The sequence below is a fragment of the Clytia hemisphaerica genome, unplaced genomic scaffold (assembly GCF_902728285.1).
Source record: "Clytia hemisphaerica strain Z4C2 unplaced genomic scaffold, Clytia hemisphaerica genome assembly, whole genome shotgun sequence".
Taxonomy (NCBI): domain Eukaryota; kingdom Metazoa; phylum Cnidaria; class Hydrozoa; order Leptothecata; family Clytiidae; genus Clytia; species Clytia hemisphaerica.
Genome location: NW_027103772.1, coordinates 74,479 through 92,884, shown reverse-complemented (window position 1 = coordinate 92,884; position 18,406 = coordinate 74,479). Strand labels below are relative to the sequence as shown.

At 35.5% G+C, this 18,406-nt stretch overlaps 2 protein-coding genes across 3 annotated transcripts in view; one reads left to right on the top strand and one right to left on the bottom strand.

The window, feature by feature from the left end:
- Positions 1-16,499, top strand: part of LOC136806070 (kinesin-like protein KIF3A) — a 58,788-nt gene extending 42,289 nt beyond the window's left edge. Inside the window, exons 14-27 of one of the 2 annotated variants that reach the window (XM_067062640.1) lie at positions 261-365; positions 901-981; positions 1,461-1,590; positions 5,372-5,438; positions 6,720-6,791; positions 9,601-9,655; positions 10,279-10,331; positions 10,984-11,072; positions 11,306-11,482; positions 11,770-12,006; positions 12,404-12,551; positions 13,802-13,988; positions 15,699-15,852; positions 16,325-16,499. In XM_067062640.1, the coding sequence (XP_066918741.1) occupies positions 261-365; positions 901-981; positions 1,461-1,590; positions 5,372-5,438; positions 6,720-6,791; positions 9,601-9,655; positions 10,279-10,331; positions 10,984-11,072; positions 11,306-11,482; positions 11,770-12,006; positions 12,404-12,551; positions 13,802-13,988; positions 15,699-15,852; positions 16,325-16,419 (1,650 nt within the window). In that variant the 3' untranslated portion in view covers positions 16,420-16,499. Of the gene's footprint in view, positions 1-260; positions 366-900; positions 982-1,460; positions 1,591-5,371; positions 5,439-6,719; positions 6,792-9,600; positions 9,656-10,278; positions 10,332-10,983; positions 11,073-11,305; positions 11,483-11,769; positions 12,007-12,403; positions 12,552-13,801; positions 13,989-15,692; positions 15,853-16,324 lie in introns of both variants that reach the window. The other variant, XM_067062639.1, reaches the window with a different exon arrangement.
- On the bottom strand, positions 2,152-4,249 carry LOC136806088 (uncharacterized). Its single transcript, XM_067062659.1, has 3 exons — positions 4,176-4,249; positions 3,672-4,030; positions 2,152-2,740 (listed from the first exon to the last, which is right to left on the bottom strand). Coding segments are annotated over exons 1-3 (468 nt in total). The 5' UTR covers positions 4,178-4,249; the 3' UTR covers positions 2,152-2,633.
- Positions 16,500-18,406: the final 1,907 nt, after the last annotated feature.

Here is an 18,406-nt window from a genome sequence, read left to right as displayed (position 1 = left end):
CTGGTCTTTTGTGTGTGAAATTCAGGGTTTTCAGCTAAATGAGTTGGAAAATCCAGGGTGGTCCAAAAAAGTGAGACAAAATCCAAGGGGTTTTGAAAAATTGAAAAAAAATCCAGGGGATCCCTTTTTCCAAAAAAGAACTTCTCAACGTTATTGGAGGTACAATTTTCTTCATGAATAACCCATTACGGTCGTCAGATCATTCCTTCAAATTTCTTTATTATAATTTTGCTGACTATGGCCTTTTTACCTTCATTTAGATAGCATGTATCTCTCCATCGTCACACGTCACGCACGACACGCTGAACACGCTACGTTACGCTAACCGCGCCAAAAACATCAAAAATAAACCAGTTGTTAAAATGGTATGTTGTGAATTAGAAACTAACACTCAACTCTACTAAAATATTTTCCTGGTTGTTCGGCTCCATTTTTATCATACTACTAGAATATTTTAAACCGGGGAGGGGGTACTTTTGATATTTGCGGACCTTAACTCCTTGACGTTCTCAAAAAGCTGAAAAATCGTATTTTTAAGATTTTTCAAAGCTTAAACTTTGAATTGAATTATCTCGGCTTTGGTGATAGCTAAACCCTTAATGTTTGGTACCGTTGGAAATCTTTTTAGTGTTCTAGATTTTTTAAATCAGGTCCTCAATCAAAACTACCAGCGCCGAAAATATCGCTCCTGAGAGAAAATTCCTGAAAATTTCGCTGGTGGGGCGTCAAGGACCTTAAGGGTCATTTTCTACTTTCAATAGTCAATATAAGTCCCATGAAAACTTCTGAAGTTCAGAAAAGTCTCTAAGGGGCAAGAAATTTTTCTAAAGAAATTGTCTCCGTAAGGGTCACTTTAATGAATGAAATAATTTTTGTTTGTGTTGCCTTTTTTTCTTTTAGGATCCACGAGAGAAATTGTTACAAAGACTGAAACGTGATATGAAATTGTTGAAAGCTGAAAACAGCTACTTCCGACAACAAGTTAGAATATATTTTTCCAATCCCTTATTTCCCCAAAACTGTAGGCCTGAACTTGAATCGATAACGTACTTGAGAGGTCAAACAATGACCAATACTCAGTAGACGATCAGTAGCGTACCACTGACCTTTATATATCCCTGGACCAAACTGTATCCGCCATCTTTGATCGAAGTTTTTTTTTTTAATTGGTTCCCGTAAATAAGCCATTTCAGTGTTAAAAATTAACGTCTACGGCATAGCATCACCAAAAGTTTTCGAGGGAAAGTAGAGATCCAAAGCATTTACACCGCTGTTGAGTAGTGCTGCCATTGGGGTACCACTTTTCAAAAAACTCCGATCAAAGATTTTGCTTGGCCGGGATTGAGAAACCTGGTCCAGGGTATATAAAGGTCAGTGGTGCCTACAAATATTTGGAATTTGACACCTCTTACATTGATTTTACAACTTTTGTTAATTTGTATTTGTCAATTTTTCTCCAGCTCGGGGTACCATATTCGGATTCACAAATCGCCATGACACCCAGTCAAATTCATGGGGACTGGACACCAGAAGATGGAAGAGAATTGAGCCCTGCTATTGGTTCTAGTACTTTCTCATCATTACAATCAAGTATGTTCTCGTTCATTGATTTTTTTTTATTAAATAAATGCTCAGTATCACGCCAAGGTTGGTTATGGTGAGAGTGAAATGTTTGTCTTGAAATAAGTTGACGAATGGTAAAGGTAATAATTTATTCTATTTGACACGAATTTGGAGCAAGATTGGTTTGGAAAAAGACACCACGGAATTGAACGGAATATAAGAACAGGAGAAATTTGATATATTTATGTATGACATGAAAAGGAAAACCTGAAGTAAATAATTTAACAATCAATCTGTAAGCGAACAAAGCTTATACACATTATATAAAGTCCACCCATAGTCCTTTAATTAATCGTCTTTTAATCTCATATCATCAACTCTTCATTTTCCTTTTTTTCGAAAGGGGGAAAAAAAGTTTTTCGCTTAAAAGGCTTTGACGATTATCCAAATGATAGAGGAGGACGGACTGAATTCTAGTGTGTAAGCAAAAAAAAAATCTAAGCCTAAAAATATTAATATTTAATTTCTGAAAAGATACATTTTGGGGAGGAAAAATGGGTATAAAAAACTCACTAAATAAAAAAAAAATTCACTAAATATAAAAATTGGATTTTGCTACAAATCAACAACCATAGAATAGTATCAGATGTTTAAAGTTGTTGCAGTGATTACTCGCAAATACGATATTTTATGTTGTCCAGCCCTAGTAAAACCAACCCAATCTGCTCATGCATTTGTTAAGTTAGGTACTCTCAGGTGTTTGATAAACTGGGGCGTTGAAAAATCTTCAAATTTTCATAAACGGGGCGACCTAATTTCTGGGAGGGGGTTGAAATAGTGTATCTGAGTACCCAAAAATAAGACAATTTTTAATAACGTAAGCTTTCTAGGAGCGCTAGGAGAATTAAAAAGATTGACTGATACATAATGTGACTTTTCCAAACGTAGCGGGAAACTGTCGGGGCGATTGTACCAGGAGGCAATTGTCCTAGAATCATTTAAAAAGCTACAATATTTGAAAAATCTATTGCTTGCTGATATCATAAATTTATCTCTCTTATTCTTCCTTCTCATTCTTCATCGTCACTTTCACCTTCTTCGTCACTTTCACCTTCTTCGTCACTTTCACCTTCTTCGTCGTCATCGCTACTATCACCATAACGACCATATGTTATGCCTACAATTGACAATATTTTTTAGATGAGTAAAACAATTAAAATAACACTCTAAAATCTAATTTATAATCAAAAAGGAAAGAATTTTCATTTTACACTCATATTGAGAAAAACTGAGATTCTGTCAGATTCGTCAACTTTCAACTTAAGGCAATATTATAAACCGTTGGACAGATGATTAAGATAATCTCAAAAAAAAATTTTTAAATGAATACACGTTTTTTTATAAGAGCATCCAAAACTTTTGAAGCCTTTGAATGTTCTTAACTTTTTGAGTTTTAAGCCTGAAAATGTTCTTAATATGTTCTTTTTTTGCCATTTTTTTAGTATTTTTGTCCAGTTTCATAAGAAATTAGGTATTTTAGAGCCCGCGAAGCCTAAAAATGTTCTTACCTTGTTCTTAACATTTTGACCATCGAAGCCTTATGTTCTTATAAAAATGTATGAAAACGTGTATGAAAAATAGAAATGAAAAGAAATTGGTCTGTTTATCCCTTGATGCTAGAAACTTCATTTTTGGTATAGATGAATTCTTGAAGTTTTTGCCTTATAATACACGCTTTTTTTTTATAAAAATACACTTTATAAGAATGTCCATGATGAAAATTGCCAAAAAGTTAAGAATATGCTAAAAATATCACCATCATGGAATTTTGCTACTCAAGCTAAGAATGCCATTTTTAGAGCACTTTCAATTAAAAATTGTCAATTACCCAAGTAAGGCTCGCTCCTCTCACAAAAATGCCACCTTATGCTTGAGACGTATGTACTAAATGTTAAATCTAGTCTGAATTAGGATCCTAACTTAAGAATGCTCACTCTTTTTCGAGGCTGTAAATTTTGTTGCGATAACACTGTCTGAGAATTAAAGCATTGGTTCGAAAATGGCAAGCAAAAGATGAATCAGTTACTCCAGTGTCTGGATTTTCTTACCTCCATCAACATCGTTAGGTATTTCCACGACATATGTACCTGACCTCAGTGACTGCCAATATCGAACTGTATGAATGTTATGTTTGTTGCAGAGAGGTATAATGAATGCAAATTCCCTGTTCTCGTCATAAATTTCAACGTGAGCACCACTCATGTTGCATTTTTTATTGTTTATAGTATTCATACATTCTGTATTTGCACACCTCAGAGGGTTTTCATGATTGATCGCTTTATCCATGTACCAATCGATCCAGCTGACATGATATTCTGGATGGTCGTAACCGCCCGTTCCTGTTAAATTTCGAAACCTCCGATCGGGTTCAACTAAGCGTCGTACAACACCGTCTTCAAAGTCTACCCTGGAAATGATAATACGCCAACGTTAATTAATTTTAATCAAAAATACAAAAATGCTAAATCTAAAGAGTAGTTACGTGTTTATACAATAAAGATCACTTATAAAGACATACATAATAAAATCTTTCAAAATTGTATAGTACTTACATTTTAAGTAAATCTCCTTAGATTCTTTACACTTACTGCCTTGTCACTACTTTCTAAACATTTTGAGTAAAAAATATCTTTTTACCGCCAAAATGTATCTAATATGACGTCCATCAATCAGGTTTTGTTGTTTGTTCAAACAACAACATTGTCATTTAAACCAATCAAAATGGCTTCAAATGTCACAAGTTTCATTTTAGCTCATCGCTCAAATTTCAATACTCAGCGAATTTAACAGCATAGTCTACCATTTTAGTCTTACAAAACTAAAAAGTAAAAAAAAACAGTTGACTGGACCACTTCTCTGACTGGACATTTTTGAACAATGAATGGCGGTTTAACGAATGAATGGAATTGTTTGAATTTGAAGGCGGTAAAAGGAATAAACAAAACATTGACAATTCTACGAATTTATTTTGTAGAATTGCGTAATCATTATCTGTAAAGTTTGTGTAGGGATTTACATTATATAGTGGTATTTTTGTGGTATCAATGAGATGTATGAATGAAATTCTGTCCTTCTTGATAGACCTTTAAATAAATTACGTCACGAACATCACTTGCCTCGTATTCAAACAATTACCATGGTGATTATGTCCCTTGAGACATTTTTTAAATGATTTTTTTATAAATAGAAAGCAGTTTTGATAAAATCTGCTGGGAATTAATCACCATGGCAACAATTTCAAAACGAGGCAAGTGATGTTCGTGACGTAATTTATGAAAAGGTCTACTATAATTTGGATTCTGGGGCGTTTTTTAATCAATTTTCCGTCCTGAAGTTGGACTCCAGTAAAAAACAATACATGTTCTATCCCCTGCAGAAATTTTCCATTAGCTTTTTTCGCAAATTCTAATCTAATTAGTAATTTGCAATTTTGTGCTTCGTTTTTACTGGCCAATGGCTGTAAGTAATAGGTCATGTCGTAGCGTGGTGGGTGGACCAAAATTTGGGCAACCTGGGGAGGCAATTTTAGAAATTTTGATTTAGGTGCCCCCTATTAAAAGTAAATATTTTTGTCAAAATTAGGTGGAAAACTGCCAGATGTAAAGGTGTAAAAAAGCACAGGGGCGCCATAATTAGTAATAATTTTTGGCGTGCCCCAAAAATATCGGCCGCTGGGGGACACTGCTCTCCCCTACCACCCCTACCACCACGCTACTGACGTCATGTCATGTCTATCTTATTTTTTCAGGCCGCAATAATTCATCGAAGGACGTTTTGGAAACAATAACACAACCAACTAAAGAAGAGTCTGCCATGTAAGTGTTATCCTTATTTTTTTCAATCGAGTTGACGGCTTTCGTATAGATTTTGACTTAAAGCCACCCACGGGGTATATTTAAATCAATTGGCGATCGGATATTGTAGGCTATCGTCAAAATAGTCTTTCTACTCCATGTTTAGAAGTAAAAAATTCCAGGAGTTCGACCTTTAAACTTGAACCCCTCTTTAAGGTAGATAGAGCTGATATTTTACATGGGCAACCCAGTAATCTAAGAACTTTTGGACAGTCCGAGTGGTGTTAGGGTAGACAATCATCCAAGTTCTTTTAGATGAAGCCGTGCCAATCAAATGGCAAGTAAGAAGATTCAATGAAAGAGATACATCTCAATACAAAACAAATTTTTTTATAATCAGGAATGGAATAAAGTAACTTTAGAAAATTGAAAGTTCATTACTAATGATAGGGTAATTATTATTTACTTTGGGGTCAGGGAATTGATTCCTTTGAAGAAAATTCATTTTACGGATATTCATATATCTCAGAAGAATTAAAAAATTTGGAATATGTAACCTTGAGGACCTAGCCCTTCGAGACTCCTGGATGGGTTGTTTTTTACACAAACTCCGGATGGAGAATAAAATCTATCGCTAGATTTCAAAAAATGCAGTCCTAAAAAAAAAAGGAACCGCTAAATACCGTCGTTGTGATTGCGGTGCGTTTTAGGTGCATTCTGTATGGGAAATAAGTAGCTTCACTTTTTCTTGCCTGGGAATGGTTAGAGATTCTATATCAATCTTCGATTCTTTGAATAATAATATTAATGTATTTGATACATGCGCAATAAAGTCCGTAGGCTCTTCACAGGTTAAATTTCAGAAAAAGCTAAACTGTGCTTACCCCCCCCCCCCCCCCCCCCCCGGGGGAGTACTTAGGCAAAAGTAGGTGCTGGGTATGTGCGTGCCTTAAGGGTCGGTTTTTTCACCTTTCAAAGTCTCTTTAAGGGTCAGAAAGATCATAAATTTTTAAATCAGTCTCTCTAAGGGTCGGAAAACTCATGATTTTTAGGAAATGTTTTTGATTTTGAGAGAAAAAATTGTAAAAAAGTCTCTCTAAGGGTAGGACTTTTTTAGTGGAAGAAAAAATCAATCTCTCTAAGGGAGGCCCGGCACGCACATACCCAGCATCCCTCAACCCTAGTACCCCCCTGGGTGCTTACGGTGGGTGCTGTAACCTTAGACCAATCAACCGTCACTCCTTGAGGGAGGGAGTGTATAATTTTTGAGTGATCATGATAATTATCTTATTTTCTTTTCAGACTAGCATTGAACGCAAAGAATGGATTGTACGACATTTTACGCGAGTTTATCAACGAAAATGAAAACCTCAAGTGAGTTTCTAGCTATGAATTTTACAAAATAAGAGAATATCAAAACGTATCGTTTAGTAGACATATTGTTTGCATTGAAATATGTAATAGCGAGTTTATGTATTTGCACTTTTGAGGACGGTAGAGTGACTGAAGCGATTTGGAATAACCTGCAATTCTGACCCGCAAAATCGAGGACGTTAAAAGTGCTGATTTACCGCCGTCCTCAGTAGGTCATGGTTTAGTCAAATAAGAACCTTACCGTCTCCGTCGCTGAAAAACACACATACATAAACACGCCATTAATAGTTATCGCACGTTATACGGAATTACAATACGAGATATATTTTTCGAGTTTAGGTTTTTACAAAATATGATTTTTCGCTTACCAGACCCCTTATGCTGAACGCGATTTGATAATCTTCTTCTTTTTATGCTCCTCTTCTTCTTATGTTCTTCTTTTTTCAGCTACCCTGTTCTCACTTTTTCCAATCAATCTTCTGTCAGAGGGTAGTTTCTCGGCTAGAAAGTATATATACTCATTTCTAAAAAGAATGTGGACTCGGCTTGGGCCAGTTGAAATTTTGTGTGTTGCCAAGAGTGATTAAAGTTTATCGGAACTAACATAAAGTTGTTTGCTAAGAATTTCCAAAAAAGCTTTTATGGCACTTCATAATAATCCGAGTTATCTCAACGACCTAATAAAATAGATAGACCAGTATCCTATTGAAATGATCCGCGTAAGAATGATAAAAATTAATGATTTTTTGCATCATTAAAATGTCATTCCGCGTGCAAAAGCATTTTTTTAAGATTAGCTATTGGTTGATATTGATCACATGACCTAAATTTTGTGAATATGTTCTTAATTTCAAGTCAAACTTTTAGGCTTAAAAATTAGTAAACATTGTTAAAATTATAACATTTGTATTTGGATAGTGTTTGTGTTTTCTATCTTAAGAACGCACCATGAACGCACGTTTATTTTCTTAGTTAGAGTCTTTCAAAAATGTTTATGTTCTTAAAGAAAATGCGCTGAAAAGCGCAACAGTGTTGTCGAAAAATATTGAAAAATATCTTGTGAGAAAGATGATTAAAAATGCGATCTGACGTAAGCAAAAAGAATCGAAAATTATGTTTATGGTCGGTAGAAATTCAATATAATTGATTTTACACCATTTAGAGATGCTTGTAAAAAGTCTAATTTCTTTTTAATATGACTTACGCGGACGGTGGAAAGACGGCAAGATGAAAGAATACAAAATGAATAGAAAACAAAAGATTTTTAAGAGCCATTGTATGAAGTTCTTGGTCTATCTATTTTATTATTATCTATGCTCTTTGCCACATCTCAAATGGCAAGGAGGCATAATTTTGAATTCGAAATCAAGTCAAATAACGAAAATGTGATTGAGCGTGTTCCCCTATTAGGAGTTATTATTGTTCCCTTCTTAGGTTTACTTAGTTTGTATTTTCTTCAGCGCATATGACTTTATTATATTTCTAGTTCTATGAAGTTTTTTTTTATTTGATGCTTAATTATTTTATTTAATTTAGATAGTTGATAGCTCACTTATTTATGTCAAAATACTGGTCGTGTTTTGCAAGGTTCAGTACACTTTTACACAGCCTTCGGTGTTGCAATCTATGCAAGTTTTGCTCATTCTATCTTACGCTATGTCATGATTCTATCTCGCTGAGTTCTTAGATCTATTTTGTCGCTTAGTTTACCTCTAGCCACCAATATTACTTGAACCTTAGCCTAGTCTAGCTTAACATTATGTTAGTATTTTTTTTTAATATATTCGTTAATTTTTTATAATACCACACATTGGGATGGCCTCAGCTAGCATACTCAGATACTCGGATTTGTTTAGGTTTTAGTCTAGCTCTATCACTATTCACTTTTTACCCCTCATACTTCTTAATCTAAATCATTTTATTCATCATACTAGCCCACCGCTTCGTCACTATCTGCTCGTCCGCATACGGCCCCAATTTTTCTTCAGTATACTACCAGGTTATTTTTAAATTTTTTTTCTAGACATTGCACATATATTATATACAGAATTTTCAGGTGAAGAGCCATATGTAAATTTTGGAAATGCCAGAAATATATCATTATTATTATTATTATTATTATTATTATTATTATTATTATTAAGTCGTTGGTTATCTGAAGCATTTTGACGACTTTTTTTTAAGAGAGCTTAGACAACTAACGTCAAACTTAAATGAACCAAAGGAACTTGATTGAACGTATACCTCTTTGGATAAAACTCACAAGGGCTTATCATTGTTAGTTTAAAAAAGATAAGAGGTCATAGTATTGTAAGTTCAAGCATTTAAAAAAGATTTAGTTAATACGCCTGAAGAGGTATACCTATATCTAATATAATCTTGTGTTGGTCGAAAACTGAGGAATGATCATGTATTTTGTGAAATACCTATTTGTTATCTACTCATATTGAGTTGCTTTTTCTTTCCATCCTGAATCATATTGAGTTCCTCCGAAGGTTGTTTTAGATCTTCAGTTTTTTACTTCATGATTAATCATACTTTTTCCTACAAGCCTGGTAGCCTTTTTGTGGATATTCATTCTAGATAATGTGTGATTTGTCCTTTTGTTTTGTGGGTTCTGTTCTTTATGTTTCCATTTGAATAGTTGAAGGTTGCATACTTCTTTTGCCGGTTAATATGATTTGTTTCTTCTTATGCCGATGCATTAATTGTGCACAATTTAGCATGAAGTGAATTCCGCAATTTTAGATAGGTGCACAAGAATCTGTATTTATGTGATTCATTTATTTTTTGTTTTATAAACCATTAGATCGGAGAATATGGAATTACATCGTTCAAGAGCGATCGCCAAACGTGACCAGGAGGTTCGAAATATGAATGGAGTTATATTTTCCTTGCCAAAAAATTTTTCTAACTTTATTTTCTTCAGTTAGAACAACAACTAGGATTGGGCTTTTCCAGAAAAAAACCGTGCACCCCCTGTTGAGGAGGTCCAACCTTTTGTGACTTACCCCCTTGGAATTCCAGGCAATTTTAGGATCATACCTCTCTGGAATTCCGAATTTTTACAAACTTTTAATCATTACCCCCTTGGAATTCCGCTTATTTTTGACGGATTTTCATCTCTCCTTACGGAATTCCACTGCATTTCAAACCTTACCCCCTTGGAACGGAAATGGACCTCCTCAACAGGGGGTGCACGATTTTTTTCTGGAAAAGCCCATTGCTCGAATTACCTAGAATCTCCTTAAATTGCATCTTTTTCTGAGCGACATAAACTCTATTCGTAATATTCAAGATGTAATGTTTTGTACGGAAAAAAGACTGAGTGTTGCCACTAATTTTGAATTTAAACAATAAAACTAATGGCAAACGCCCGGGCTAATTTGGGTGCTTCCGGATGAAACATTGCGTCATGAATATCAGGAATATTCTCCTCATTGAAGAAATCGAACCCACTTCAAATCAATCACTCTTTGTCCCTCAGGAGATGTCAAGAGAAAATGATAGACTTGCTCGAAAGCTAGATAACCTGGGAAGGTATGTATTCAATGTAGAAATCTTATTCTATCGCCATTTGATTTATCTTGCGATCGGCGTCAAAACGAGAGGCATGAAACTTATTGAGTACCAAAAGTAAAAAATTTAAAGTAGAGGGGTTTCACTTTTTCTTGTCTAGGATGGGACCAGCTTTTTCTGAAGTTCGTTTCTTTGGGTATTGCAATGTAATGACTTCAAAAATTACTTTGAGGTCGTTGCATTGCAAAAGCGGAGAAAAAGATCGCCGCGGACAAAAAGAAAACAGGAGACGAAAACTAGTTTGATATGTTTTGACGTCAATTTTTGAACAAGGCGATTTCGACACATTTAATTAAAATGTTTGTAACTTTTCGAAAAATTGTTTTCTGAATATGAAATTTGGAGGGGTGCTCAGAGTTATGCTAAAGATTGCCTGTACCAAATTTCAAGTCAATAGACCCACAAAAACAAGCTACATCAAAAAATGAATTTTATTTGGACTACCATTTTTTTGCATGGTATAAGCTCTTTTGTCGCTCTCCTTGGACATGTTTCTCCCCGACGAGGTAGGAGGTAACATTTTTCCAAACATTTGATGTAATCCTTCATAATTCTTGCTATATTCTGTCCCAAATCATACTGGACCATTGGTATAGTTGTTGTTTTCTTTTAGAGTGATGTTATCAACTCCGCGTTCTCACGAGACCATCCAGCACTGGTTATCCACGAATGACAATTCAATGTCCAAAGAAAATACTAAAGGTATGAAGAAAGTTGATTCCATCATTTCATCTGATTAATGCCCAATTTGGTTTGAATGACCAGTTTTTTGATGACCTATGAGTGAATGAATAAACTGATAAACAAATGGAATTTAAAATAATACCAAGGTTTTTAATGAAGTCAGATGATTGGTGAAATGGTGAATGGTGAAATTTAATCTATTCACGTTATTAAATGCGACTTTCTACCATTCGATACACTCCTCGTTACAGAACACATCGACAGGAATGGGGCAACAAAAGAAGACGTCAAATTTCCACCCGTTCAAAAAGGAACACATCAGAATTTGATTGGTCAAGCAAACGTTTCACCATTGAAAACTAACCGTGCGCCGGCTTTCAGTGAAAATGGAAAAGTTGTTGAAAGCAAAATTCCCCTGCGTGAAAGAGGTATTACAATATTCTGTCAATTGTGTATTTCAATGTGACTAATCAAGCTTACAATAATTATTATTGTTTCACTAATTTTATCGTTTCACTAATTTTATCGTTTTTATACCGCATCAGTCAGATTCTCGCAATTTCATTGGTTAAAAAACGTCACGTGGAGGTGGAATATATACTTGATATCTAACTTTGCAAGCCTCGCCACCACAATACGGTTTTCCTGACCCAACATATACTGTATCCCACCTCGAGAAGATCGTGTAACTATTAATAATATTTCAATTTTTAAGGTAAACGAAAGCCAGTTGTAAAGCAAAGAAAACGAAGCGAAAAGCAGGAAAACCAAGTTGAACAGACAATTCAGCAACAGCCTCAGAAAGACGTGCAACAAAAACCTCAACATTTGGAAGACAAATCCACACATATCACCGACTCTCTACAAAACATTACAACGCAGACACAAAGGGACCACAACGGAAACACGGATGTTGAAACAGTTATCGAGAAAGAGCAAGATTCATATGAAGGTGATTGATTTCAATATTTCATGATGATTCTCTCTTGCCATTCAATCAATTCAATGTTTCTTTCAGCATGGAAATTATGAAAAATCGATTTATTTCAGCTGGTTTTGTCTACTATATTGACTGGTTTATTGAACTCGGCCGCTGATACATAATTTGCGGTCCGTAGCGGCGGCGGTGGGGTGGTGGGTACTTAGGCAAAATGGGTGTTGGGTATGTACGAGCCATAAATTAGCCTTTCCCTCGCAGGTCTCTGACAGGGGTTCGAAAACCAAAATTTCAAAATTAACTCTTTAAAAGACTCCATTTCCGAACATTGCCTCAGACATACCCATCACCTTGCAAACCTAGTACCTCCCCGGATGCGATTCTATAAATAATTTCTTTCCTATATCGACAGACTTGACAAAGGAAATAAAGATTGATGAAAATGCTCAACAACAAAATCAACAACAACAACAACAACAACCATCTCAACAACCATCTCAACAAAGTCTATCACAGACTCAGACAAACAACAAAAATAAAAAGACTAACAAGTATTGGAGGTAAGTAAAGCAAGTTCCAGATAATTTTGCTGTTTTTAAGCTTCTTTCTGAACTGTGTTTTAAACGATAATAAAATGGCTCGAGATTTTTCGACTGCAGAAACCTTTTTCGGTCCCGAGTAAAACCTCTAAATTCCATAACTTCTTCCATAACTTAATTACCAAAGTATAGATATCACAATTTGAAATTTCTAAAAATTGGTTCTTACGTGGTTCTTATGTCAAAATACTATTATTATCCATATAGCGGTCATTAAGTAAGCCATTAAAGATTCAATCGGCGGGCGGCAATGAAAGGTTTTGTGACTCAAATTGTTATTACCGCGCTGAAGAAACTAAAGCGTCAGGCTTCAGAGGGCTGAAATATCATTAACCGCCCGGTTATGGGGCAGTAACGTCATTTGCAGCCCGCTCGGAATTGGATTGAAGTCGTTGCATTGAAGCGAAGAGACTAAATAACGTCAGAAAAAACACTTCTTGGTCATTTGCGGTCCGCTCGCAAGGGCACTCAAAACTTGTTGAAGACATTGCATTGAAGCGAAAAGACTTGGCTGACGCTAGAAAAAAACGTTTGAATATCCGATATGGATAATGATAGTAATAGCGTAAAGTTATCGTTCGTTGTTGTCATTAATTCTGCCCTTGCAGTTTGATTATTAGCCCTCTTGTGCCATTTGCGCCCTCCGCTTCGCGTGGGGCTCAAATGACACTATCGGGCGAATAATCAAACTACGCGGGCAGAAAATAACAACAACGACCTCAAACTGAACGCTATTGTTATATTGTTTTCTTGCTAAAAGTCATAAACTTGTAACTTGAATATCTGGATTTTAGAAAATATTTCATTTGAGGTTTTACTTAAGACCGAATATTTCACATTCCAAATATCTTAAACCATCTGATTATCCCTTTGAATTATATTAATATTACGATAACAAGCTATATACTTTTGTAACACATTTAAGACAAAGACTGAATAATTTTTCCCTTAAACCTGCATTGTTGAAGGCGTCCAGGGATCATTTATGTTGCTCTAGGCCAAAATTAGCAAGTTAATGTATCTGAACCCTTTTGAGGACGGTGAGTGACTGAAACATTTTGGAACAACCCATGGCCTTGACCCGGGGCGGTAAAAGTGCTGATTAACCGCCATCCTCAAGTATTCTCAATTTCAACCGTTTTTAAAGCGTCTCGGTAATATTTTGCTAAAGATTTGCAGATTATTGTTAATGGGCAAAATTATATTTATAGGAAAAAGAAGCCCCAAACTCAAGAAAAACCGTCCGGTTATGCGGCACAGTTTGCTGCCCGGAAGACCAAACAACTGCGAACTTCCACCACTCTTTCGGAGCATCACAAACCTTCCGAACATTCGGTACATACACCGGCCACCACTGTGCCGGATGATTACATGTATAATCCATACTCTCTCGAACAGGTTGGACATCTAACTATTTTCTTCTATCAAATCCTACTTAAATTTTCAGTTTTGAAGTAAAGGTCTTTGATGATTTTAGAGCGCTTTAATAAGGTTCAGCGTTTTAAAATAATAAGCTCTTTTTGGACCTACCTCCGGGTACCCCGGTGGAGGTTCTATAAATTAACCCATGTCCGTTCGTCCGTTCGTCTGTCTGTCTGTTACCAGCTTTTCTCAGGATTGGCTCATTAGTTTTTTCTGATTTTTTGCACAATGATGCAAAATGGAAATGCCCAGAACGTGACGGAGCCCGATTTTCGAGAAAAAATTTACTTGGGCAAATTTGGGCCAAAAACTACCTAAAAATAGGGTTTTTTGGACTTTGTGCAAAATCCTGTCATTACTTTTTTCTGATATTTTGTACAAAGATGAAGGGCAAGATTCTCTATAGAATGGCTGAAGTGGTTCTCCCCGGAAAATTCTTATTCGCCTTAAAAAACGGATTTTCGTATTTTGGGGAAATTCCCTTTAACCAAATAAGAAAATATAGCTTTTCTCAAAGTTGACTCATTATTTTTTTCTGATTTTTTGCACAATGATGCAAAATGGCAATGCCTAAAATGTGACGGAGCCCGATTTTCAAAAAAATATATATTTGGGCAAATTTGGGCCAAAAACTGCCTAAAAATAGGGTTTTTTGGACTTTGTGTAAAATCCTGTCATTACTTTTTTCTGATTTTTTGTAAAAAGATGGAGGGCAAGATTCTATAAAGAATGACTGAAGTGGTTTTTCCTGGAAAATTCTTATTCGCCTTAAAAGACGTATTTTCGTATTTTGGGAAAATTCCCTTTAACCAAAATAAGAAAATATAGCTTTTCTCAATGTTGACTCATAATTTTTTTCTGATTTTTTGCACAATGATGCAAAATGGCAATGCCCAAAATGTGACGGAGCCAGATTTTTAAGGAAAGTTTTTCTGGGCAAATTTGGGCCAAAAACAGCTTAAAAGGTTTAATGGTTTAATTTTAAATGGTTTAAGTGATTTTCGTATTTGGGGAAATTCCTTTTTACCATTTTACATTATTCAACACACAAGCTTTATTTTTCCATTCTGAATTTTTGTACAATTATTGTCACTTTTTTCTTATTTTCATCTGATGTTAATCATTAGGTAGGTCCATTCAGCATGTTGCTTGTTATAATTCATTTCACTTTTCTGTCTTCAATGAAGAAAAAGCTTTGAAACACTAGATTGAGCTACTCAGTCCCTGACCGAGGAAAGTAATACGCCGTTTTTATAAGTAGACAACAGTTTTATCAATTTTATCAACCAAGACTATTATCTCATCTCTCGCCAGTACCGATTTATTACCGAGTTTATGTATGTTTGTTTTTCAACGACGGAGACGGTGAGGTTCTAATTTGACTAGATCCTGACCAACTGAGGACGACGGTAAATCAGCAATTTTACCGTCCTCGATTTTGCGGGTCAAAACTGCAGGTTGTTCCAAAACGGTTCAGTCACTCTACCGTCCTCAAAAGTGCAAATACATAAACTCGCTATTGTCTACTACTATGGTCTACTCAGCAAAAATGGCTCATCATTCACCTGCCGTGGCTTGGGAAATACAGAGTAGCTCCATCCAATGTTATATATAAGATATCTATGGTACTAAAACTACTAAACGGAACTTCTGTGGTTTTGATATCTTGCCCTCTTTTAGATTCAGCAAATGTATAATGGCGGTTTTGGCTACGATTGGAATTACAATTACGCGATGAATGGGATAAATGGCCAACCGCCCAACACGCACCCCCAACAAGTTGGATTCCCCTTGCAAGCCAGCTATCCAGCCCCAGTGTTTGGACACGGCCCTCCTAATGGTAGTGTTTAATGTTTATGCTTTTATTAGACAACAACTATAGTGCTGCTGAGCTGCAAACTCTTTTAAAGTGACATTATTCTTCATTGCTTTAGAAATGTCTGCAAAAGGACTTACTTCCAGTTTTTGTAAACGAATAAACTGACTCGAAAATAGAGCAAATTTGCGATTTTTGCGGCATTTTTTCTGTCTTTGTTTCATGTTAGACTTTGCACCTTAAGTGGATAAATTTTCAGGATGAGCTGGAGTTTTTATGAGATATTTCTCATTAGTTGGTCATCTAAAGGTAATACAGATGACACGTTTTTGAGAAAAGGTAATTAAATTATTTTATTACAGGTTTACGACCAACTAAATGCGAAGAGTGCGAAAATTTATCCTTCCGAAATTTAATCAACTTAAGGTATAAATTTACCCACATAAATGTATTGCGTAATGTAACATGTAACAATAAAATATCCGTATTCTTTCAGGTTATGTGGGCAACCCAACTCAACCGCCGCCACCTCGTGCCGCTGCTGTGAACAAACAACCTAAAAGACAAGATCCTTCCAAGAGGTACAGGTGAAACGATGTTGTGATCTTTGTGATCAATATACATAGCAACTGATTTTGGTAGGTTGTAATAAGGTTGTTATCGGCTGAAAAGATTCTTTGTAAATATGAATGATGGTGTACTTGATGATTTTTTGTCATATAAGGCGGACCTCGAACTCATAAGACTCATAACAGTTATTTATTATGTTGATGGCCTCCAGCTCGAGCTTGCGCGTATGTATTTGGGTTGGTATTTGGGTATGTAGTTGGGTGAGCTTTCAAAATGAGAACTGGCAAAACGTCTTAGAAGATGGGAAAAATTGAGGTGCAATCTCCGGGGGTTGCGAGCGGACGGGGGCTGCCGCCCGACTTTCAACCCTTGGACCCTTACTGGGACTAAAAAGTAAAAAACAAAGGAAAAATTTTGTGAATTTTACGACCCTTAGTGGGACTGAAATTTGGTTTTCTGATTTTTCCGACCCTTAGGGGGACTTTGGAAATACAAAAAAGGTACCCTTAGGGCGGCACACACCGTACCCTCCATTTGCCTAAGCAACCCCTCCTCCCCGGGGTACAATCTCCAATTACTGTGGAGCGTTTCACATGGTACATAAATCATTATTTTGTTGTTTTTTTATGTAGAGGTTTGTTGTAAATAGAATTTAATAGTGGTTTGAAAGTTTTTAAATGATACATAATTTATTTAGAAGTACTTTTTGGGGAAAAATATACGGAGAAAATATTTAGAATGACAGGAGATACAGTAAGAAATGTTTTTGATATCTTTGAGTTTTAAGATTTAAAAAATCCAAGAACAATATTAAATTTCGAAATCAAAGTTGTTAGCCTAAATCGCTCGGCACGGATTTGTAAGTGGACCACCAGCTTAAGTAACCGTATGAAATACTGTAATATTTTCATAATTTTAATTTTTGAAATATAACTTCTACATGGAATGTAATTTATTTTTCTTATATTTTATATCCAAAATATTTTTATTGCTGTAAATAAAGAGAGAAATGAATTTAGGATGAAATATAGAAAAAAAAACTTTGATAAAATGTAATTCTTTATATTTCACGATTATGCTAGATTAAAAAATTCAAATGCCATTATTTTTTCTCGAATTTATTTTTTCTGAATCTTTTATTTTTATTGGACCTACCCCGGTGGGGTGGAGGTCCTATAAATTAACCCGTGTTCGTTAGTTAGTTCGTTCGTTAGTTACCAACTTTTCTCGAGATTGGCTCATTCAATTTTTCTGATTTTTTGCACAAAGTTGCAATACTATAAACCCTCGAATGTGACGGAGCCTGATTTTCGAAAAAAAAATTTTTCCGGCCGGTAGAACCGGAAATGTCCCGAAGAAGCGGTTTTTTGAGATTTTCTCGAGATTTTATCATTAGTTTTTTGCGATTTTTTGCACATAGATGCACATTAGTACTGCCGAAAAGGTGTCGAAAACTGTTTGCCGAAAAAAAAATTTTTCCGGTCTGTAGAACCGGAAATGTGCCGGAAATCGTCGTTTTTTCACATTTCCGTCACACTTTTTCAACTTATTTAATTGTTTCTTTACAGAGAAATGTTCTTTATGATGATGCCCAAAACTTAGCATCGTTTGATTTCCAAAAAAATCATCCTTCGAATCCGGAACTCCTTAAAAATCGCCGGAACAGCCGAAAACCGGCGTAAAACGGTTTTCATTCATTTTTTCAACTTATACTCGACAGATTTTCATGATTTTTTGCACAATGATGTAAAATGCACAGATATCTGTAAAGCCCGAAGGGCTAGATTTGCAGCTTTTATCAAAAAGTGAAGCTCATCTTTGGAAGGATTTCCTACCAGAGTCACGTGACTAAAATATGCAATTTCACCGGTTTGAGAGATGTGAAATAGCGTTTGTCGGCTACGTTTTTTGATCTCGCGCTCCGAAAACAATTAAAATGCTAGATCCTATCCATTGGCACGAAATTTAAAAAGTCAAATTTTAGCTTCACTTTTTTTTGCTGGAGAAA

Excerpts from the sequence above, each read along its gene's own strand:
- LOC136806088 (XM_067062659.1), bottom strand. Across the intron at positions 2,741-3,671 it reads ACCTAACGATGTTGATGGAG|GCATAACATATGGTCGTTAT; the intron begins GTAAGAAAATCC and ends TGTCAATTGTAG.